Genomic DNA, 23,656 nt, shown 5'->3' with positions numbered 1-23,656 from the left:
AGTGCAGGATTTGGATCCACTGCCGGATTGGTTTCCGCTGGAGGGAATCCTTGCCATTGGTTCCCACCAAAATGTATCTTTTCCCTGGTAGTTCTCTGTTACTATATAAGCCCTAGTTTTCCCCATTCCCAGTATTCTGGCTCTTACTTGTTCTTTGAAGTAAAGAGATGTTGGACCAGATCCTTGCCTCCTGTTTCTTATTTGCACTGAGCTGAAATCACTGAAGACCCAATACACAACAGGGACCACGGTAATAATAATAATAATAATAATAATAATAACAACAACAACAACATCCCCTTAAATAAAGCTGTGCTCGATGGATGTAAGGATATATGATTTTGGTCATGATTGAGAATCGCAGAGCTGGGGACAGAGAACTTTAAAGTGATAAGATAGGAATGTGGGGAACAGGAAAACATGTTTCCCAGCGGAAATGTGCTTCAGAGGTCCAGACTATGGGGAGTCCGGAAAAATATAATAATTAACAATTTGGATTGCAATTTGGTTCTTCTTCTTCTTCTTCTTTTAGTTTATTGTTTTTAATTGGAATGTTGTATTTGGAACATTATAATTGGCTGTTTGTATTAGAAAACTAATAAATGATTTAAATACCTAACAACAACAACATCCCCAAATGCTGCAACCTTTCCTCTTAGGGGAGTCTGTCCTGCAGAATCAGAGCCCAAGGATGCCAGCTGCCAAGCTCTTAATCCCCGCAGCTGTCCGGTCTAGTTATGAGCAGCATCCCATAATAATCCATTTAGGAGAATCAGCAGGGTCATTGCACTACCTTTGCAGAGCTTCCTGGTAATCAGTTCCCCTCAATTTCTCCGTGATGTTGACATCTTCCGACGGAGTCAGCTCATTTTACAAAACACATTTATTCTGGCGCATTGCAAAAAGAAAAACCGGGGTTGGCTGGCTTTTTATACTGTACATGAACCCTTTTTTTAAAATTTCACCTGTTCAGACACGTGAAACAGACATGCCTTTTAATCTGAACACTGGCTGCGAACGGCTGCTCGTTGCTTAGAAGTTCAGCTTTCCGTGGCAAAATTAACTGGGAAGCTCAGAAACCAAGAAGACGAGAACTTTAAGAGGGAACGGGAACAGTTGATTAATTTATTTACGAGACCACAGGTTGAAACATTAGCCGGATTTTAACCACACTTGTAAACGAGCGGAAAATTTAGAAGGATAATAATTTGGATAAATTATTGACAGGCAGTTGTAAATATTACCATTAGGACTCATGGAAGGGATGGGGGGGGGGAAGTCAGGAGATTCAGAGTAATCTTGATATTTGGATCTTGAATGGTTTTTTGATGCATGTATATATTTGTTAATTTTTTTTTAAAGTTCAGATTTCTGCTTGTTTTAAACTCCTGCCTTTTCAGCGATCATTTTAACATTCGCTTTTATATTTTATATAAACAGCTGAGAGGGCATTTCCACCTCCCGTACATTGAAAAAGTATATTGATTCTGCTAAACAAATACCCTACTAAGCATGGAGCAGGAACTCCATTAAAGAAAAAGAAAGGCGTACCTAGCCTCCCTCCCCTTCTTTGCTCATCCATCCAACCCCACCCCCCCACCCCGCCCCCTGGCAGCGTCATTCAGATCGATTTTTACACCTGACAAAACGCGTTTGTGGCTTTGAGAGTTTATGTGGGGGTTTATCTATTCTTATTTTTTAAAAAGAAACATAAACGAGAGACCCATGGAAAAGAACCTGCCTGACCAGCTGGTCTCATTGAGCTCTTGCATGTCTTTGTCCTCGCAGGACATTCCCGGGTCCTTTTCGAGGCAGATGACCTCATGCTTTGTCCCCCACGTCACTGAGAAGCCCCTGCCAGATTGGATGACCTCCTGGAAGGTGGGACCTACTGGGGTCAGAATAATATAATAATATTAATAATAATTTATTACTTATACATGACCCATCTGTCTGGGTTTCCCCAGCCACTCTGGGTGGCTCCCAACAGAACATTAAAAACACGATAAAACATCAAACATTAAAAAACCTCCCTAAAGAGGGCTGCCTTCAGATATCTTCTAAAAGTCAGGTAGTTGTTTAGTTCCTTGACATCTGATGGGAGGGCGTTGCACAGGGCAGGTGCCACCACGAAGAAGGCCCTCTGCCCAATTCCCTGTAACCTCACTTCTCACAGGGAGGGAACCTCCAGAAGGCCCTCAGGAGAGGGACCCCGGTGTCCGGGGTGGAGATGCCCCTTGAGGTCTACTGGGCCGTTTAGGGCTTTCAAGGTCAGCGCCAACCCTTTGAATTGTGCTCGGAAACATCCTGGGAGCCAATGTGGGTCTTTCAGGACTGGTGTTATGTGGTCTCGGCGGCCGCTCCCAGTCCCCCCTCTAGCTGCCGCATTCTGGATTAGTTGCAGTTTCTGGGTCGCCTTCAAAGGCAGTAGCCCAAGCAGGAGATAACCAGAGCATGCACCGCTCTGGCCAGACAGTCTGCGGGCAGGGAGGGTCTCATTCTGCTTACCAGATGGAGCTGGGAGACAGCTGCCCTGGACACAGAATTGACCTGCGCCTCCATGAACAACAGTGAGTCCAAAATGACTGCCAGGCTGCGCACCTGGTCCTTCAAGGGCACAGTTACCCCATTCAGGACCAGGGAGTCCTCCACACCTGCCCGCCTCCTGTCCCCCACGAACAGTACTTCTGTCTTGTCAGGATTCAACCTCAATCCATTAAACACCATCCATCCTTCAACCACCTCCAGACACTCACACAGGACCTTCACCGCCTTCACTGGTTCTGATTTGAAAGAGAGGTAGAGCTGGGTATCATCCGCATACTGATGGACACCCAGCCCAAACCCCCTGATGATCTCTCCCAGCGGCTGCATGTAGATGTTAAAAAGGATGGGGGAGAGGATGGTGCCCTGAGTCGGGGTCAGAAATAGGCAGAGGAACCAGACGACAGGAGGCGGTTCTTCCTTCTGGGTCTGGCTCCCGGAATAGGAAAGCAAAACAGTAAAGATATAAGAAATTAAGAAAAGGCCGGCAGCTGGGTCAGACCAGCAATCTGCCCTCTCACAGGAGCCAAATACTCATAGAAACCTAGGAATCGAGGTAGACTGCTCCTGCAGCTGGAGGTTCTGTCAGAACATAAGAAGAGCTGGCAGCTGGATCAGGCCAGCCCAGCATCCTGCTCTCTCACAGGGACTGAAAAACCCATAGAAGCCTAGGAATGGAGGTAGTTTGCTCTTGCAGCTGGCCAGATGCCCCCGAGTCATGCCAATGGTCAGGGATGACGGCGGTGGCCATGGGTCAGATCCTGACCTCCCGCAACCCTGGCATTGGGGACATTTGGGAACACGGGCAGAGTCGGCTGCCAGTTGACCGCAATCCCCATTTTGCTGGCCGAAGCTTTTGCCTCTGCAATTCCATCCGCCGTGAAGCAAAGAGTGACAGCTGTCGGATTCAATCACTGGGCAAGTTCTAGGAGAGATCCCTTAATTTTAGCAGATGTTGCCTTAAAGGGGGACACAGAGGTTCCCAGTGGGAAATTATTTCTATGGTTCCGTTTCATTCCGGATAAGAATTATATTATGAATCATTAAGCGATAACAATGATCCGCACAAAACAGGAGACTGGATCAGAAGTTCCCATTTTTTCGGGGCGGCGTCGCTGCCTGCTCATTAAACCCACCTCCAGCCCCCCTACCCTATTTTTTTTTTAAGCATTATTCAGAATTGTGGTTTGCATGATCAAGAAGATAAATACGAGCAGTGGAGGAAAAACAGAAATGATGTTAGGATGGAGTTAAGGAACAAGGAAAATGCAGCAATTAAGGAAAAGGACAAAAAAACATTAGTGCAAGAGAGGTGGCAAATCCAAAAAGAAAAATATAAGTGAATGATATATTGCATGCCAAGTAAATTTGTTAAAAACCTAATAAAAATTAATAATAATAAAAGAAGGGCAGTGGTGTAGATAAGGGACGATTAATTAATTGCACATTTATTCAAAACTGATGGACTCGGACCAGTGGCACCCTCTAGGGATACCCCATGCCCCCCTGTGGGGTTTAAGAATGGGCAGCTGGGTTTGCTGCTTTCCTCATCCCTCCCTGTTCCTTTCTCCTTGCGTGCCGACCGCTTTGGGAGCTGCACACAGTAGCCCTCTGGGTTCGGGGACCAACCTGCCTCTTGCTCCGCCGGGAGCCTGCAAAAGGAGACCGGGGGACGGCTGACCCTGTTGCCGGCTTGCAGGGAGATGTTGTACTCGGCCCCCGACAGAAAGGCTTGGAAAGAAGTCCTGTTCCCGACCAATTCAGTCTTCGCTTCGTCCAAGCAGAGGCAGGGAAGCAGGGCAAACGTCAAGTTGTAGCTCACCTTCCCTTGCTCCCAGCTGGGCTTCTGCAACAGAGCGAGGAGAGTCATTCTTGCAAGTCATGGCATTTCCTTTGCCACAACGTCCCTGCGGGGTGGGCTGGAGACGCAGGATGGAAAACAGACCTACCTCCCATTCCAAGGTCACCCTCCTCTGGCCGTCTTCCCCGAGGGGCTCTGCGCTGCAATGGAGTTCTGGGCCCCTGAGGATTTCTGGAAGAGGCAAAACACATCCCGTTGCCACTCGCCCCACACTTCTGGGCTCCCTGGCTGCTACCTAGGGCCAGGTTGAGGTTTGATGCGGCCCTCAGCTCCTGAAGGTCATGGGGCCCTTTCTATGTCCTGCTGTCTTTTGTCCACCATAAATGGTCCCTGGTCTTTTTTGATGTTGAATATATGCTATATGGTCATTGACGGACCTAATAGGTATCTCAAGCCATTTGCACAAAACAAAAGATGTATTTTATCAAAGCAAAATAAAAAAAATCCTTTGTGTGCATGCACACAAAAGCTCATACCAAAATAAAAACATAGTTGGTCTTTAGGGTGCTATTGAAGGAATTTTTTTATTTTGCTTCGACTCAGACCAACAGGGCTACCTACCTGTAACTATTTTATCAAAGTAAAATAAAAAAAATCCTTCAGTAGCACCTTAAAGACCAACTAAGTTTTTATTTTGGTATGAGCTTTCGTGTGCATGCACACTTCGTCAGATACCAAATATTTTATCAAAGTCATTGTTGAAGAGGAGAAGTCTATTAATAGTGAAATACAATTAGGAAGTATATTAACAGTGAAATAATTACGAAGCTCTAACTCAGGGGTTCCCAAACTAAGCCCCGGGGGTCGGATGCGGCCCAATCGGCTTCTAAATCCGGCCCGCGGACAGTCCAGGAATCAGCATGTTTTTACATGAGTAGAATGTGTCCTTTTATTTAAAATGCATCTCTGGGTTATTTGTGGGGTATAGGAATTTGTTCATATTTCCCCCCAAAAATATAGTCCAGCCCCCCACAAGGTCTGAGGGACAGTGGACCGGCCCCCTGCTGAAAAAGTTTGCTGACCCCTGCTCTAACTTAAAAATGATTTTTGATTCATCACAAACTGAATAATGCAAACACATTGGCACTGGGCAAGAACAAAAGTTCCTTTGGAAAAACCATTAACAATCAGCAATGGTGACATCATCTAGTCTCTAGAAACTTGCAATCGATTGCACCTCTTATTATTTCACCTCTTATTATGCCGGAAGAAATATCAACAACCTCAGATATGCAGATGACACAACCTTGATGGCAGAAAGCGAGGAGGAATTAAAGAACCTTTGAATGAGGGTGAAAGAGGAGAGCGCAAAATATGGTCTGAAGCTCAACATCAAAAAAACCAAGATCATGGCCACCGGTCCCATCACCTCCTGGCAAATAGAAGGGGAAGAAATGGAGGCAGTGAGAGATTTTACCTTCTTGGGCTCCTTGATCACTGCAGATGGTGACAGCAGTCACGAAATTAAAAGACGCCTGCTTCTTGGGAGAAAAGCAATGACAAACCTAGGCAGCATCTTAAAAAGCAGAGACATCACCTTGCCGACAAAGGTCCGTATAGTTAAAGCTATGGTATTCCCAGTAGTGATGTATGGAAGTGAGAGCTGGACCATCAAGAAGGCTAATCGCCGAAGAATTGATGCTTTTGAATTATGGTGCTGGAGGAGACTCTTGAGAGTCCCATGGACTGCAAGAAGATCAAACCTCTCCATTCTGAAGGAAATCAGCCCTGAGTGCTCCCTGGAAGGACAGATCGTGAAGCTGAGGCTCCAAGACTTTGGCCACCTCATGAGAAGAGAAGACTCCCTGGAAAAGACCCTGATGTTGGGAAAGATGGAGGGCACTAGGAGAAGGGGACGACAGAGGACAAGATGGTTGGACAGTGTTCTCGAAGCTACGAACATGAGTTTGACCAAACTGCGGGAGGCAGTGCAAGACAGGAGTGCCTGGCGTGCTCTGGTCCATGGGGTCACGAAGAGTCGGACACGACTAAACGACTAAACAACAACAACAAGAAGAGGTGCAAATATATGATGCAAACTACTAATAATTATAAAGCAGAATGTAGGCACCCTATATAGAGAAAGGAGCAAACCAGGGATATTTGAGGGAGCAGGCGGGGCCCGTGATTTACATCCTGGGAGCCGACGCAACACAAAACACTGTGGTTGGATGTAGGGTTTATTTCATTTATTTTTTTATCTTACATTTTGGAAATGTACATCCAGTTTCTCTTTTCCTTTAATTTTGGGGGGGGGGGCTGCCAAGACAGTGGGGCCCTACGCTAGAGCTAGTTTAGCTTATATATAAATGCCCCAAAGTCGAACCCCCCATAAACAGGAGGCGACAGCGACAGCCTCCTTCCTTCCAATGCTCATTCTGAGGTAGGCTGGATCCGTCTTAGGAGGAGACCCCAAGCACTTGCGATTCCCAGAAAGGGGCATTATTCAGAGGCATACTGAAACCCATTCTGGGTTGCCATAGCAGAAAAAAAAGAGAAGATATTTAACAAATCAATAAAAATAAATTTAAGCGGCTCCGACATTGGAGGCACAACAGAGCTGCTGTGCTTAGCAGCTCCAGCTGTAGATAGAAAAACCCACAGAGGAGGAAAAAGCAGGTCCTGTTTGGGGGGCTATCCTGCAGCAGTGAGTCCCACAGTTTAACTGTGCGCTGGGTAAGGTCTCAAATATAAAATAAAATAAATGTTCATAAATGTACAAGGCAAACACATACATAACCAGTGCTTTTTTTTCCCTGGGGGGACGCATACCCCTAAACATTTTGTGAATCTTTGTACTTTTGTCCATTTACTGTATTTATCTTTCCCGATTTGAACTATAAAATGGTGATTTTTCTCGAGTCAATATAAGGGTACCCCTAAACATTTTCTTTAGAGGGGGGAAGCACTGTACATAGGACGTGTCTGAAATAGTACGGGAGAGCAATCCTGAAGCCATTTTGACTCTTCCAATGACCTCAAACATTCCTCTGCAAATGGGGAAGTCTTCCCATTGTCTTTTCACTTGCAAATCCTGTCTTAAGGGCAAATTTGTGTATGAATAGGGTGAGCCTGTGACCTGGATTCAGGAACTAAAGTATTTACCATCACAAAAGGACGGCCAGGCTGCCCAGGTAATGCAGTCAGTGACCATTATCAGGTATCCTGGCAGACAGGACAGGCAGACAGATTTTCCTCCTGTGATGGATGCCTGCTGTTTTGGGGGGTGGTCTTGGGCTACCCAAGTGGCCCAGGTGGCGCTGTGGTTAAACCACTGAGCCTAGGGCTTGCTGATCAGAAGATCGGCGATTCGAATCCCTGTGGCGGGGTGAGCTCCCGTTGCTCGGTCCCAGCTCCTGCCAACCGAGCAGTTCGAAAGCACGTCAAAGTGCAAGTAGATAAATAGGAACCGCTACAGCGGGAAGGTAAACGGCGTTTCCATGTGCTGCTCTGGTTTGCCAGAAGCGGCTCAGTCATGCTGGCCACATGACCTGGAAGCTGTACGCCGGCTCCCTCGGCCAATAATGCGAGATGAGCGCGCAACCCCAGAGTCGGTCACGACTGGACCTAATGGTCAGGGGTCCCTTTACCCTTTACCTTTACCTTGGGCTACAGGGTGGGCAATTTCAAAAGTCTATATATATGACTTTGACCAAACTGCGGGAGGCAGTGGAAGACAGGAGTGCCTGGCGTGCTCTGGTCCAGGGGGTCACGAAGAGTCGGACATGACTAAACGACTCAACAACAATATATGGGCTTGCACACCTTTGTTCTGGGTTCCTCTCCTCCCTCCTGCGTGTGGGGATTGGGGACCCTGTTGCAACAGTTCCTTGAATAAAGATCAGGCTTCCTAGCCGCTTTGCTTCTCAATATTCTCTGCTTGGCCTCTGTTGTTTCCTCCTACCGATAGGGAACCCACTTAAGGACTCTATAGGGCATGGGGAGGCAAACTAAGCCCCGGGAGCCGGATCCGTCCCAATCGCCTTCTAAATCCGGCCTGCGGACAGTCCAGGACTCGGCGTGTTTTTACACGAGTAGAATGTGTCCTTCTATTTAAAATGCGTCTCTGGGTTATTTGTGGGGCGTAGGAATTCGTTCATTTTTATTTTTATTTTCAAAATATAGTCCGCCCCCCCCCCACAAGGTCTGAGGGACAGCGGACCGGCCCTCCTGCTGAAAAAGTTTGCTGACCCCTGCTATAGGGGTTCTTGGGTGCCCCATAAGGGGAAAGGAGCAGGGTTTTTTTTCTTATAACAAGAACATGCAAATATGTCCTCTATTTCCTAAATAACTCGTCAGAAAGATCCGCCTAGTCCAGCCTCATGTTTCTTCACATTGTCTAACCAGATATTCTACCTGGAGATTGTAGAAACAACAAGTTGGAGAGTTGGAGCCTGAGCTCGCTTGGTTCCCTCTTCCCTCCTCATCCCTCTTTCCTTTTGTGTCGTCTTCTTGGCCTCTGTTATTTTCTCCTACCGACAGGGAACCCACCTAAGGACTCTATAGGGGATCTTGGATACCCCATAAGGAAAGAGGAGCGGTGTTTTTCTTTTAACAGCTGGGTGAAGCATCAAACTCACCGGCCGGAACAATGGCAGGCTGGCTCCACTCGCTCCACTCGCTGTACTGGCTGGAGGTCCGATATCGGACTTGCACATCGTACGGATCGTTCCCTTCCACGGGGCACCTAACTGGAGAAAGCGTCAGAGACCCACGTCAAGCCGCAAATGGAAACCGTATCGCTGTTTATTCAGAGCACAATCCGGAGTCGCTTTGTACGTTTTAAATGACAGCGTTATTCCGGGAAAGTTTGCTGTTTTGTCTTTTTTGCAAACTGCACTGGTGTTGGTTTGCTTTTTGTCAAAAACGACAACCACCCTTCCAGCGGTGTTTAAATTTCCTTCGCCCAACGTTCAAATGCCTGCTGGAAAGGTAAAGAAAAATAAGGTACCTTTCATCATATGTGGTGGAACTGTAAGGTGATAAAAGCTTTCTGGGAGATGATATATAATGGGGGGGGGGGGGGAAATGCTTAAAATAACCTTTGTTAAGAAACCAGAAGCATTTTTATTAGGGACTAGCTGGCCCTGCAGGCGTTGCTGTGTGTCAGTCTGTGAAATGGAGGGTAGTAGCCCCCCTTTCAGATCCCCCTGAGCCTCAGAGTCCCCCTGTTTTACAGGTGTTATGTTTAAACAGGGTATCCCTGTGAATCCCCCCACCCTGTTCCGATCTATTAGTTATCCCGTCCCCTCTTCCCTCCACCCCCACCCCCCAGGTCATCCCTGTGATTGGGGTTATCCTGTCCTGAACCATGAGGTATTTGAAGTTAGGAAGTTTGGAGGCGGGGTTTGTGGGTAGACTCCATGAGGAGGGAGGGGGTGTAGGAGGAGGAGCTGAGGGAATAACGCCACTTGAGGGCGCTGTTTTAGTTTGTGGAAAAGCAGGCTTGTACCTGCGCAGGTGTGAGATGTGAGGCGTCCGAGGTTCTGCAAACACTCGGGAAGTGGCATGGATCGTTGTGTCCAAATTTCAGGGGGATCGGTCAAGCGGTTACCGAGAAAAGTGGAGCCCACACTTTCACCATTTTTACATTATTAAAGGTAAAGGTAAAGGGACCCCTGACCATTAGGTCCAGTCGTGACCGACTCTGGGGTTGCGCGCTCATCTCGCATTATTGGCCGAGGGAGCCGGCATATAGCTTCCAGGTCATGTGGCCAGCATGACAAAGCCGCTTCTGGCAAACCAGAGCAGCACATGGAAACACCGTTTACCTTCCCGCTATAGCAGTAACTATTTATCTACTTGCATTTTGATGTGCTTTCGAACTGCTAGGTTTGCAGGAGCTGGGACCGAGCAACGGGAGCTCACCCCGTCACAGGGATTCGAACCGCCGACCTTCTGATCAGCAAACCCTAGGCTTAGTAGTTTAGCCCACAGCGCCACCTGAGTCCCTTTTTACATTATTAGGTAAAGGTAAAGGGCCCCCTGACCATCAGGTCCAGTCGTGTCCGACTCTGGGGTTGCGGTGCTCATCTCGCTCTATAGGCCAAGGGAGCCGGCGTTTGTCCGCAGACAGCTTCCGGATCATGTGGCCAGCATGACAAAGCTGCTTCTGGCGAACCAGAGCAGCGCACAGAAATGCCATTTACCTTCCCGCCGGAGCAGTATCTATTTATCTACTTGCACTTTGACATGCTTTCGAACTGCTAGGTTGGCAGGAGCTGGGACAGAGCAACGGGAGCTCACCCCGTTGCAGGGATTCGAACTGCCGACCTTCTGATCGGCAAGCCCTAAGCCAGGCATCCCCAAACTTTGGCCCTCCAGATGGTTTGGACTACAATTCCCATCATCCCTGACCACTGGTCCTGTTAGCTAGGGATCATGGAAGTTGTAGGCCAAAACATCTGGAGGGCCACAGTTTGGGGATGCCTGCCCTAATCTCTGTGGTTTAACCCACAGCGCCACCTGGGTCCCTAGGTACCGACATACCAAATGAGCAGAAAAGACATTTTGTGTACAACAGCCGTTTGGATGTTACTAGCCCAGGGTTAGGAAGAAGATAAAAGTCCCTACCTGAGAGGAATGGCAAACCAAGCTGATGGACTACACCGAAATGGCAAAACTGACCAGAAAAATCAGAAACCAAGAGGATATAAACTTTACAAAAGAATGGGGGGAAATTATAAATTATCTAGGAGACCAGTGTAAGCAGATGGAAACAATGGCAGGATTTTGACTCACTTGTAGTGTAGTGTAAAAATTATTATGGACAATATGGTTTGATACGGATGAACATGCTATTGTAGATATTTAAAATGGGACCCCACGGAGGGGAAGGGGGGAAGTCTCGAGATTTGCATAATCTCTTTAGACAGATAGGTTTTTACTAGTTTGTGTTTATTTGCACTTTGTATTTGTAAAACCAATAAAACAAAAACCTTAGACGCATTGAGAGCAGAGTGCGGGAAACCAGTTTTTTGGGGGGAAACGTATTAAATCTGTCTGAGTCTGTGGCTGATTTGGTAAAATTTGGGAAATCGATAAAAAAAAAACACAATTTGGAGAAACTCAAGGTCCCAGTCCTCAGGCTTTGAACAAAAGGCAAATTCAAACAAGGAGATGCCCTCCAGGCCAGGCCCACCGTTGCCTGCACTGACTGGCAGCAACAGCTGGCCAGGGTTTCAAATAGGAAGCTGCATGCCGAGCGAACGCTCTAACCACTGAACCACGGCCCCCCATAAGACGGCATGCCTCTCCCAACATAAAACGAAGAAACTTCCTTGAGTCCAAATTGCCCGCTGGAGACATCTTACCTGCGATGGTCCCCCTGGCTGTGTGCTCCCCCCGAGTTTCGCAGTTCCCCTAAAAGCAAGACAGACGATGCTCAGGAAAGGCGGGGTCCCCGCTGCCCTAAGAGGTTACCAGATTTTTTTTCCAATGAATCCAGGGACACTTTTCAACTTCAATGGATTTTGTATGGGGACTGATTTGTAAATCCGGGGACTGTCCTCGGGAAACGGGGAGCGTCTGGTAACCTCATGCTGCCCCCTAATCCCTCCCCTCCAACATTTCTCCACAGAAAATACGGAAATCCTATTCTCCACCAGGAAGTTTCTCCTGCATTTCAGCCGACGGATTCGCCACCAAAACCAGAACTCTGCTCTGCTCTGGGATTCACGGATAGACAGTTAGAAAAGGACGGTGGACGTTTGCTTCAACAGTCAAATGGACTTTGGGAACGGATTAAGTTTGGCGCTTTTGTCTTTGCCGTTTATTTTGCGTTTTTGTTTTTGAGGCTTTTTTGGGTCCTTTGTTTCTGTGACTGTGTGGAACCCAGTTCAGCTACGGACTGAGTGATTGCGCGACTGCGGAAATGGATCAAAGCACCCCCCATCGAAACAGCGACTTTCGAGTAGACAGTGTCAGACTCCATTCACAACCAAGGAATCAACATTCCTTGCCGTTTCCTAAGAAACGGCTGACTGCGGTAGCGTTGCAACGAACCGATTTAAACCGGATTAATGGTGACCTTTTCCTTTGAAATTATAGGAAGGGCTTCTTATGCCAGCCTCAGCAATTCCTTATTTTCAGGACTCTGCAGGTACTACCCCTGAGCTATAGCCCCCGAGTCCCAGGACAGGATGAGTGTGCACCCTGAATGCCCACCAAGACCGGGACACCGCCAGATCTGAGATTCCTGCATGGTAGCGGGTTGAGCTGGATGACCCCCCGGTGTCCCTTCCTGACTCTACGATTCTATTATCCGCATCTTATGCAGAAAGCTTGCATAAGACTTATGTGGGCGTCCATGTTTAAATTCCCGCTAGGAACCCCTTGATCCTGTCACCCTAATCCCAGCTCTGCAGAAGCCCCAGCTGGCATCGGATGTTTGCAAGTGTGGGTTATTTATTCCCCCCCCATGTTTATTTTGAAACAGCTGCAAAACAGCTGGCCAGGGGTTTGCATCACTCTTTGTGTCCTGTCCTTTACATAACAGGGAGATTAAAAGCAGCTGTTTGGGGGCGGCATAACGGAGGCTGCCAACTCCAGATTCCTCAGAGCTCTGCCATCGTGGAATTGCAGAACTGTTGGGAGGGGAGGGACACCCCCCAGGTCATCCAGCCCAACCCGCTGCGGGGCAGGAATCTTTCGCCCAACGAGGGGCACAAACCCAGGACTCTGATAACAGGACCGGATTTAGGTTTGATGTGGCCCTCAGCTCCTGAAGGTCATGGGGCCCTTTCTATGTCCAGCCATCCTTTGTGCACAACAAATTGTTGCTGTTTTTTGTGCTGAATATATGCTATATGTTAGTTACAGGTAGGTAGCCATGTTGGTCTGAGTCGAAGCAAAATAAAAAAATTCCTTCAGTAGCACCTTAAAGACCAACTAAGTTTTTATTTTGGTATGAGCTTTCGTGTGCATGCACACTTCGTCAGATAAGATTGGTATCTGAAGAAGTGTGCATGCACACGAAAGCTCATACCAAAATAAAAACTTAGTTGGTCTTTAAGGTGCTACTGAAGGAATTTGCTATATGGTAATTGATGGACCTAATAGGGATCTAAATCCATTTGCGCATGTTGCCCTGCAACCGGTCCATGCAGAATGTAGGCACCCTATATACGGAAAGGAGCAAACCAGGGATATTTTTGGGAGCAGGCTAGCAGGCGGGGCCCATGACTTACATCCTAGGAGCCGACACAACACAAAACACTGTTGCTGGATGTAGGTTTTATTTTATTTGTTTTTTACGTTATATTTTAGAAATGTACATCCAGGTTTTTTTTCCTTTAATTTTTTTGGAGGCCCCCAAGAGAGTGGGGCCCTAAGCTAGAGCTTGTTTAGCCTCCTGCTGTGCTGACTGAGAGAAGCCATTTCATCCTTACCTTGGGTAGTATTGTTTTGGGGGGACAGGGGGCGAGCAGGTGTGGAGGACTCCCTGGTCCTGAATGGGGTAACTGTGCCCCTGAAGGACATCAGTATGCGGATGACACCCAGCTCTACCTTTCTTTCAAATCAGAACCAGTGAAGGCGGTGAAGGTCCTGTGTGAGTGCCTGGAGGCGGTTGGAGGATGGATGGCGGCTAACAGATTGAGGTTGAATCCTGACAAGACAGAAGGACTGTTTGTGGGGGACAGGAGGCGGGCAGGTGTGGAGGACTCCCTGGTCCTGAATGGGGCAACTGTGCCCCCGAAGGACCAGGTGCGCAGCCTGGGGGTCATTCTGGACTCACCGCTGTCCATGGAGGCGCAGGTCCATTCTGTGTCCAGGGCAGCTGTCTATCAGCTCCATCTGGTACGCAGGATGAGACCCTACCTGCCCGCAGACTGTCTTGCCAGAGTGGTGCATGCTCTAGTTATCTCCCGCTTAGACTACTGCAATGCGTTCTATGTGGGGCTGCCTTGGAAGGTGACCCGGAAACTGCAACTAATCCAGAATGTGGCAGCTAGATTGGGGACTGGGAGTGGCCGCCGAGACCATATAACCCCAGTCCTGAAAGACCTACATTGGCACCCCGGAACATTTCTGAGCACAATTCAAAGTGTTGGTACTGACCTTGAGAGCCCTAAACGGCCTCAGCCCAGTATCCCTGAAGGAGCGTCTCCACCCCGGATACCGGGGTCCCTCTCCCAAGGGCCTTCTGGCAGTTTCCTCACTGCGAGAAGCGAGGTTACAGGGAACCAGGCAGAGGGCCTTCTCGGTGGTGGCGCCCGGCCTGTGGAATGCCCTCCCGTCAGATATCAAGGAAATAAACAACTACTTGTCTTTTAAAAGACGTCTGAAGGCAGCCCTGTTGAGGGAAGCTTTCTAATATTTGATGTTTCATCGTGTTTTTAATGTTCTGTTGGGAGCCGCCCAGAGTGGCCGGGGAAACTCAGCCAGATGGGCGGGGTATAAATAATTATAATATTATTATTATTCTATCCTGAACCCCAATTTGAAGACACCCTCTCCTTGGCTTCTGGTCTCGATGGCCAACTTACTGTAGTCCAGTTGACATGTGCTGCCGGCCGCATCCTGAACTGATTCTCCCGGGAGGAACCGCAGCAGTTGTGGGGTTCGCGCCACGTTAGGGTCATGTGGCCTCTTGACCTTGAAAACTCAATGTCTTTGGGTGCTTCGAGCCTGACTGCAATGAGAGGTTGGAGGCTGAGGCTGGGAGGAAAAGCTCATAGAATCACACAATTGTTGGAAGGGACCCCTAGAGTCATCTAGTCCAACCCCCTGCAATGTCAAAATCTCAACCCGTTGTCGCTCATCCAATCTGGAACCAGAATCTCCTTTCTTGGTGGTCGAAGTCACGGGTTCGAGTCCTGCCCTCCGGAGGAGCTGCAGAAAACAAGCTCGTTCCCTCTTCCATGAGATAATTTGGCTCTCCTATTTTCCAGGCTATATGTCCCCAACTCATAGAATCATAGGAATGTAGATTGGGGAGGGCCCTCCAGAGTCTTCTAGTCCACCCCCCCTTCGCATTTCCAACCTACTGGCTTGGTTGATCACCAGGGTCAGGTTGTTCGACCGCAGAGGAGGAATGTCTTTGCCAACCTGGCTCTCCACCCAGACGGTGACATTCAACTCGGTGTAGACGTGGGTCCGATTCAAAAGCAGGGAGGTGGCATTCCCGGTCTCAATAGTGGTGTGCCTTTTGCCAGGCTCTTGGTCGGGGTACCTGCGGGGAAAGAGAGCGGATCTTTGACCAGCCAGCAAACAGGAAAGGGAAAAGGGTGTGCGTCAGCAGCCTGAGAAAGGCAGAAATCCAACCGGTGAAGCTATAATTCCTAATCAGGGTGGATAAAAATCTTTTTATTATTATTTAAAAAAATTCAAAAATTGGGTTTTTAAAAATTTAAAACAGATTTTTAAAAATATAAATCAGATTTTTAAAAAATTAAATCAGATTTTTAAAATAAAATGCTTTTGGAGGGAAAATATTTCTAAAGATTTTCTATTTAAGTTACATTAGAGTCCGAAGGCTATTCATCAGAAAATAAGGATTTGTTTTAAGTTTTTTGTGTGTGTCAAACTCAGTCTAAGTTGCTGTTGTTGTTGTTGTTGTTGTTTTTAAAAAAATGTTTAACCACATCAGTTAACAAACATGGATACATATGCAATAACATTGTTTTAGTTAAATAAATTGTTGCAATTGTTATTAAGGAAATGATTATTTTCCCTCTTCCAATAAAGTACACCAGAAAAGTTGTCCAAATATAAACAGTTAACTTTTTAAACCTCACAATAATTTCATAATTATCTATGCATTTCTAATAGTAGAACCAAATTAGTAATTCCTGATATAACTGTAAAAACTACGTCAATGTTACGACGATGCCAGCTAGGCTGGCAAAAAATATATGAGTCAAATCAAGTCTTACTGAGTAGCGATTTAAATCAAATCCACCCTGTTCCTGTTTCTTATCATTTGAGACTCGCCCTTCTCCAAATTCCCCCTGGATTTATTGCCCCTTGTGTCCCCTTTGCTCACCAAAAATGCAGGGTGTAGCTGGCTCCCGACTGGCTCCCGGCCTCCCAGCTGCACTGGGGGAGACACCGGGAAGTCTTGCAAGCCTTGAAACACTTCAGATTTCGGGGGCCTCCCTCGTCACCTGTGCAGCACAAAAGAGATCCACATTTCTCCCGTGAAGATTGTTGTTGTTTAGTCGTTTAGTCGTGTCCGACTCTTCGTGACCCCATGGACCAGAGCACGCCAGGCACTCCTGTCTTCCACTGCCTCCCGTAGTTTGGTCAAACTCATGTTCGTAGCTTCGAGAACACTGTCCAACCATCTTGTCCAACCCGTGAAGATAGGGACTTCCTATTCCATCCCCTCCAACGTTTTTCCCGTGAAAATAGGGACGTCCTATTCCATCCCCTCCAAAGTTTCTCCTGTGAAAATAGGGACGTCCTATTCCATCCCCTCCAACATTTCTCCCTTGAAAATAGGGACGTCCTATTCCATCCCCTCCAACATTTCTCCTGTGAAAATAGGGACGTCCTATTCCATCCCCTCCAACATTTCTCCCCTGAAAATAGGGACGTCCTATTCCATCCCCTCCAACGTTTCTCCCCTGAAAATAGGGACGTCCTATTCCATCCCCTCCAACGTTTCTCCCCTGAAAATAGGGACGTCCTATTCCATCCCCTCCAACGTTTCTCCCCTGAAAATAGGGATGTCCTATTCCATCCCCTCCAACATTTCTCCCCTGAAAATAGGGACGTCCTATTCCATCCCTTCCAACGTTTCTCCCCTGAAAATAGGGACGTCCTATTCCATCCCCTCCAACGTTTCTCCCCTGAAAATAGGGATGTCCTATTCCATACCCTCCAACATTTCTCAGGTAAAAATAGGGACGTCCTATTCCATCCTCTCCAACGTTTCTCCCATGAAAATAGGGACTTCGTAACAGAAATTGGAATGGCTTCTCTAAATCCAGGACTGGAGAATAGGGACATTGGGAGGGTTTGCAATCCAGCAAGGCAAATATTATTCTTATTCTTATTATTTGAATTTATATACTGCTCCCTATACCCGGGGGTCTCAGGGCGGTTCACAGAATAAAATAAAGATATTAAAACTGCAAAATAACTAGTGAAAAGAAAAACAACAACCCAATAGCCCCCCCCATCACAATTTTAAAAGGCATAGGACGTAAATCTTGCCCCCCCTCTGAGATAATCCTGTGTGGTTCACAAGAGAGTTTGTGCGGTGCAGAACCTGCCGCCTCTCTGTTTCTGTGCGCAATTTCCTTTGCGCTGACTTCAGGAGAAAAAGCACGACTTCCTGGACAATCTTCGTTGTTCCCCTGACCTATTTACTTGCAAAAATGTGCGCAGCCGAGGTGCAAAATGGAATTTATTGTGTAGGGGAAATTTTCCTTTCGTAACATGTTTTCTTGTTTTGTTATACTGTTGATTGACCATATGCTAATCAACAAAGCATTAAAAGCGGGGCGAAAAGAAAGAAGTTTCTGAACCGTCTCCCAGGGCAGCCCCATAAACAATGTGTTGCAGTAGTCTAACCTGGAGGTTTCCCAGAGCATAGATTACAGAAGTTAGGCTCTCCCTGTCCGGATAATGGCCACCAGCCGAAGCGGTTGGAAGGCAATTTATATTTGGGTATTTTTTTTATGGTTTATCTGCCCTTGCCGTTTGTTTGGGGCCCAATCGCCTTCTAAATCTGGCCCACAGACGGTCCAGGAATCACTGTCTTTTTACATGAGTAGAATGTGTCCTTTTATTTAAAATGCATCTCTGGGTTATTTGTGGGGCATAGGAATTCGTTCATATTTTTTTTCAAAATATAGTCCGGCCCCCCACAAGGTCTGAGGGACAGTGGACCGGCCCCCTGCTGAAAAAGTTTGCTGACCCCTGATTTAGGCAAGGCCTACCAAGGCATGTAGAAAGTTTCCTTGTCTTCTAATCTCGTCAGGTGTTAATCGCGTGTTGAATATTTGCAAATACCGTATTGGGCTGAATATAAGCCGCCCGCACCTTTAAAATTCAAGGGGGGGGAGAGAATACCCGAATATAAGCCGCTCCCTTAAAATAGGGCTACAGGCTGGAAATTGCCGCGGTCGGTAGAATTGCAACCCAGAGCCAATTTAAGCCTTTGATCTTGCAGAGCCCGCAAAAGTTACCGTACACTCGTTAAAATCGCTATTCCATTGCTACAATTCCGCAGGCACTCACACCCCAAAATGGCAAATGAAAAAGTCTCAGGCTCGCAAATCGGCAATGACACATTTTTTTTAAAAAAAAATTTGTTCCGTTTTACCGTATGTCTGCTTCGGCAGCGATATCGTCAAAGCCCAGTTTTGTAATTTGTCGTGAATTTGAGCCACGCTTTAACTTTTCGCAGTCAGAATTTGGAAAGAAAAAAAAGAAGTGTGGCTTATATTCGGGCCAATCCGGCACAGTTTCGCAAACATTTGCAAATACAAATCGCAAATACAAACTTTCCAACGGTTTCTTATCGATCGTGTTTCACGTTACATTTTTGCAAACTTCTTAGCGGTTGCATCGCCTTTTCTTAAACAAGAAAGGATACTGACAAGCTGGAACGTGTCCAGAGGAGGGCAACCAAAATGGTCAAAGGCCTGGAAACGATGCCTTATGAGGAACGGCTTAGGGAGCTGGGTATGTTTAGCCTGGAGAAGAGAAGGTGAAGGGGTGATATGATAGCCATGTTCAAATATATAAAAGGGTGTCATATAGAGGAGGGAGAAAGGTTGTTTTCTGCTGCTCCAGAGAAGCAGACACGGAGCAATGGATTCAAACTACAAGAAAGAAGATTCCACCTAAACATTAGGAAGAACTTCCTGACAGTAAGAGCTGTTCGGCAGTGGAATTTGCTGCCAAGGAGTGTGGTGGAGTCTCCTTCTTTGGAGGTCTTGAAGCAGAGGCTTGACAGGCATATGTCAAGAATGCTTTGATGGTGTTTCCTGCTTGGCAGGGGGTTGGACTGGATGGCCCTTGGGGTCTCTTCCAACTCTATGATTCTATGATTCTATAACCCATAGGCATTTAAATTCTGTTCTGTAAATAAGCAGAAGGGGTTGCAGGAATGGGATTGCTCTCGGCAGATTTTCACGAGCGGAATCGTGGGCGTCTCTACGGGCAAAATGAGTAATTTGAGATGTTTTTATGGGAAGTGATTCATAAATATAATGATGCTAATGAAATTAATGACTAAGGGCAGCCTTTTCCTTCAAAGGCCATATTTCCCTTCAATTCTCGACTGTGCAGCCGGCTTTCGTAGGTTTTTCTCAATAATCTCTCCCCCCCCCCAAAGTTTCCAGCTTCCTAATGAATAACCAAATTAATCCAAGTTACAGGTAGGTAGCTGTGTTGGTCTGAGTCAAAACAAAATTAAAAAATTCCTTCAGTAGCACCTTAAAGACCAACTAAGTTTTTATTTAGGTGTGTTTTATTCATGTGTATGCACACGAAAGCTCATACCAAAATAAAAACTTAGTTGGTCTTTAAGGTGCTACTGAAGGAATTTTTTATCAAATTAATCCAAGTTTCAGAGCAGGTGTGAGGATTAGGGTTATAACTTTTTGACTTCCTTCCCCCCCCAAAAAAGAAACACAATTTCCTGTATCCTAAAGGGATGAGCTATTTCTTATCCATTGCCAAAAAAAAAGGTCACCCCAATGGGAAAGTTTGATTCACTTTACTACTCGTAGGTATTCACACATTTAAAAACTTTATGGAACAGTCTAGAAATTTTTGAGCTGTCCAAAGCTTCCTTAAATGGTCGAGAACGTTATAGAAGAATCCAAATATTGGTCTGCAGAAAAAACACGCAATTCAGAGGATGTGGGAACTTCGTGGTGCAAGTGAAACGGACGGAAACTTTGATTTTATTCTAAGCGATAAGAAGCGATGGACAATGTACAAATCGTTGCACAAGGATTAGAAAATTCGCAAGCGCCGTTTCTCCTGTACATCCTACGCATACGACAATAATACATTATACAGTTTCCTAGACAAAAATTGATCTAGAATCATAGAATAGAATCATAGAATCGTCGAGTTGGAAGAGACCACAAGGGCCATCCAGTCCAACCCCCTGCCAAGCAGGAAACACCATCAAAGCATTCTTGACATATGCCTGTCAAGCCTCTGCTTCAAGACCTCCAAAGAAGGAGACTCTACCACACTCCTTGGCAGCAAATTCCACTGCCGAACAGCTCTTACTGTCAGGAAGTTCTTCCTAATGTTTAGGTGGAATCTTCTTTCTTGTAGCTTGAATCCGTTGCTCTGTGTCCGCTTCTCTGGAGCAGCAGAAAACAACCTTTCTCCCTCCTCCATATGACATCCTTTCATATATTTGAACATGGCTATCATATCACCCCTTAACCTTCTCTTCTCCAGGCTAAACATACCCAGCTCCCCAAGCCATTCCTCATAAGGGAAATCTATTGATTTCGGGCTGACCTTTCCCCCAAAGATTTGAAAATGACAGATCATTTGTTCGTTTTTAGGTAAAAGTTCATCTAACTAAGCTCCAGGAACAGGAGGTGGTTGGAAAAAAGTTATAACCCTAGTAAGGAATCCCCTCTGCCAGAGCACCAGGGCAACTGGTAGAGACTCCATATGCTAGGCAAGCAGACGAGGCGATAACGAGGCTTTCAAGTTTCACGATTGCGTGTGAAATACCAGCACAGAGGAAGTCATTTTATTGGGGTTTATTTTTAAATAATAATAAAAAAACCCACACACTTCTCAAAAACCGTGGCCGTAAGAACACAGGATCTTCCAGCCCTGTAGCTGAATCAGGCCAGCAAGACGCCTCAATGGGAAAGTAGAAAGCAGGATTCGAACCCAAGAGCCCTCCTGTGGTTTTCAGCAAGCACAATTCAGAAGCATCACTGTCTCTGACCGTGGAGGCAGAGACCAGAGCTGTCCTGGCTAGGAGCCATCAATAGCCCTTGGCGAATTTGCCTAATCTTCTTTCAAGGCCATCCAACCTGGTGGCCATCGCTGTTTCCTGTGGAAGAGGGTTCCACAGTTTAACAGTGTGCCGAAACGGACAGAGCGCATTCTCAGGAATTCGCCTTCCGCCCTGGACCTGACCCGGTCTTCCAACCCGGTCTAGCTTCCCTTAGTATCCCATCCAACATTTATCCCCTGAAAGTAAAATAGGGACGCCCTATTCCATCCCCTCCAATGTTTCTCCGGTGAAAACAGGGAGAGGAAATCTCGCGGTTTCATTTTGCCGCAACGGGGAAAGAACCCTGATTGCCGGGCAACAAGCGGCGGGCCAGTGCCCCCTCCGTTTCGGTGCCCTAGGCGACTGCCTAGTTCTCCTATATGGACGCACAGGCCCTGATTGGCACCTCTCTGGCAAATCAGCCAGAGATCTACCTGTCGATCCCAATCTCCTCTCTGGCCGTCGCGGATTTCGAAGCTGCGCCAGGACGCACCTTGTCGTTCCTTCCTGGGCAGGGATGATAACTTACCGCCTGACACCCGAGCCACGGCGAACCACAGGGCCACGGCCACCGGCCACGAATAACCGGGGACCCCCCTTCCTCTCCAAAGGGATCTTGGGTGTGCCATCTCTCCAGGGGGGTCGGATACGGGGCTCCGATCCGCAGCAGCTCCTGCAAGGGCAACCCAAAGTCACTTTAGGGATGGAAACATTTTGTCTTGCCCTGCTTTTTTGAGTTCCCTCCTCTCTTTCGCTTTCCTTTCCAGATCTCACCTCTCTCTTTCTCTCTCCCCCCAGCCCCCAGCACGCAGATTGCTCCGACGCTGCAAAAGTGGTGCCCAAGATGGCACAGAAATGAGGGCTTCCCGCAAGGGCCGGCCCAGGTGCGGTACTTCTAGGAAACCCACAAGCGGGGCAAGGGGAAATAAAAATGAAAGAAAGCTCTCCTGTGTGTGGTTTTCGTTCGAGGAGGCGGCACAGATAATTTTAGACCTTGAGGGGAGGGCGGGGGGAACCTGGCTTTTTAATATATATATATATATACACACCGTACTTTTCTGTGTATAAGACTACAGTAGGTATTTTTATTCAACAATCAAGTTAAAAATTGGGGGTGAGGGGGGGAGAGAGGGTAGCAGGCTTTTGCAACGCGCGCGAGTGGCATTGTTTCGGTGTGGCGGGTGAGCGGTTTCAGGGGGCAATCCTCCCCAAGAAAAGCTCAACAACTTTGGGGGATTTCCTCCCCATTTTCTTAATTTTGAGTCCCCCCCAAATAGGGGCGTCTTATGCGCGGGGGCGTGTTATACACGGAAAAATACGGTATATATTAATTTATTTGTTTGGGTTTTCAGATTAACATTTTACAGCCATTCGTCCAACGTACAACATAAAAACAAGATTCCAAGGAATCTCCTGCCCTTTTGTAGGTAGTTTCCTTCTACATCTTTTATCATACCGTATTGGCCCGGATATAAGCCACATCCAAATATAAGCCACACCTTGAAAAATTCAAGGGGGCATGAAAAAAATAGACAATACCCAAATATAAGCCGCTCCCTTAAAACTCCGCAGGCACTCACACCACTTCTGCTTTACCGTATGTCTGTTTCAGCAGTGATATTGCAAAAAAAAACGCCAATTGTTGTAAGGTCGTGAATTTAAGCTGCACTTTAACTTTTCACGGTCAGAATTTGGGGAAAGTGAGACTTATATTCAGGCAAATACGGTAATCCAAATCTTATAATCCAAAATTCACCAGTAAACTACATGTGATGTTCCAAACCTTCTAACAATATTAACTGGTCTTTAAGATAAGTTGTAAATTCCCCCCATTCCTTATTTAAAATTTTGGTTTTCCTGACTTCTGATTCATCCGGTCATTTTGGCCATTTTGTCACAATCCATAATTGATCTTCTTTCCATCTCCTGGGGGACCTGGCTTGGCAGTGGGGCATGAAAAAACGGATCTGGGGCTAAAAGGTTTTGGATTTAATATTGAGCTAGAATCCTGGGAACGCTTGTGGAAGGAAGGTATTAATTTTACTGCATGCAGTGCTGCACTTGAAGAAAATGTTATGAAAATGATGTACAGATTGTATTTAACACCAGCTAAACTGGCTAAAGGGACCCAGGTGGCGCTGTGGGTTAAACCACTGAGCCTAGGGCTTGCTGATCAGAAGGTCAGCGGTTCGAATCCCTGTGACAGGGTGAGCTCCCGTTGCTTGGTCCCAGCTCCTGCCAACCTAGCAGTTCGAAAGCACGTCAAAGTGCAAGTAGATAAATAGGAACCGCTACAGCGGGAAGGTAAACGG

General features: G+C 46.9%; 1 protein-coding gene across 1 annotated transcript in view; it reads right to left on the bottom strand.

Moving 5' to 3' along the window:
- Positions 1–22,257, bottom strand: part of IL12RB1 (interleukin 12 receptor subunit beta 1) — a 30,721-nt gene extending 8,464 nt beyond the window's left edge. The window contains exons 1-10 of the mRNA XM_088671373.1: positions 22,119–22,257; positions 21,874–22,017; positions 16,392–16,512; positions 15,394–15,578; positions 14,893–15,038; positions 11,719–11,767; positions 8,986–9,096; positions 4,494–4,576; positions 4,174–4,390; positions 1,703–1,891 (exon numbers count right to left, since the gene is read on the bottom strand). Of these exons, the coding sequence (XP_088527499.1) occupies positions 1,703–1,891; positions 4,174–4,390; positions 4,494–4,576; positions 8,986–9,096; positions 11,719–11,767; positions 14,893–15,038; positions 15,394–15,578; positions 16,392–16,512; positions 21,874–21,973 (1,201 nt within the window). The 5' untranslated portion in view covers positions 21,974–22,017; positions 22,119–22,257. The remainder of the gene's footprint in view (positions 1–1,702; positions 1,892–4,173; positions 4,391–4,493; positions 4,577–8,985; positions 9,097–11,718; positions 11,768–14,892; positions 15,039–15,393; positions 15,579–16,391; positions 16,513–21,873; positions 22,018–22,118) is intronic.
- Between the last annotated feature and the right edge of the window lie 1,399 nt (positions 22,258–23,656).

The sequence above is a fragment of the Zootoca vivipara genome, chromosome 6, assembly GCF_965207765.1.
Source record: "Zootoca vivipara chromosome 6, rZooViv2.hap1.1, whole genome shotgun sequence".
Lineage (NCBI taxonomy): Eukaryota > Metazoa > Chordata > Lepidosauria > Squamata > Lacertidae > Zootoca > Zootoca vivipara.
Note: the sequence above shows the minus strand (reverse complement) of the source record. Positions and strands in the feature narration are given on the sequence as shown.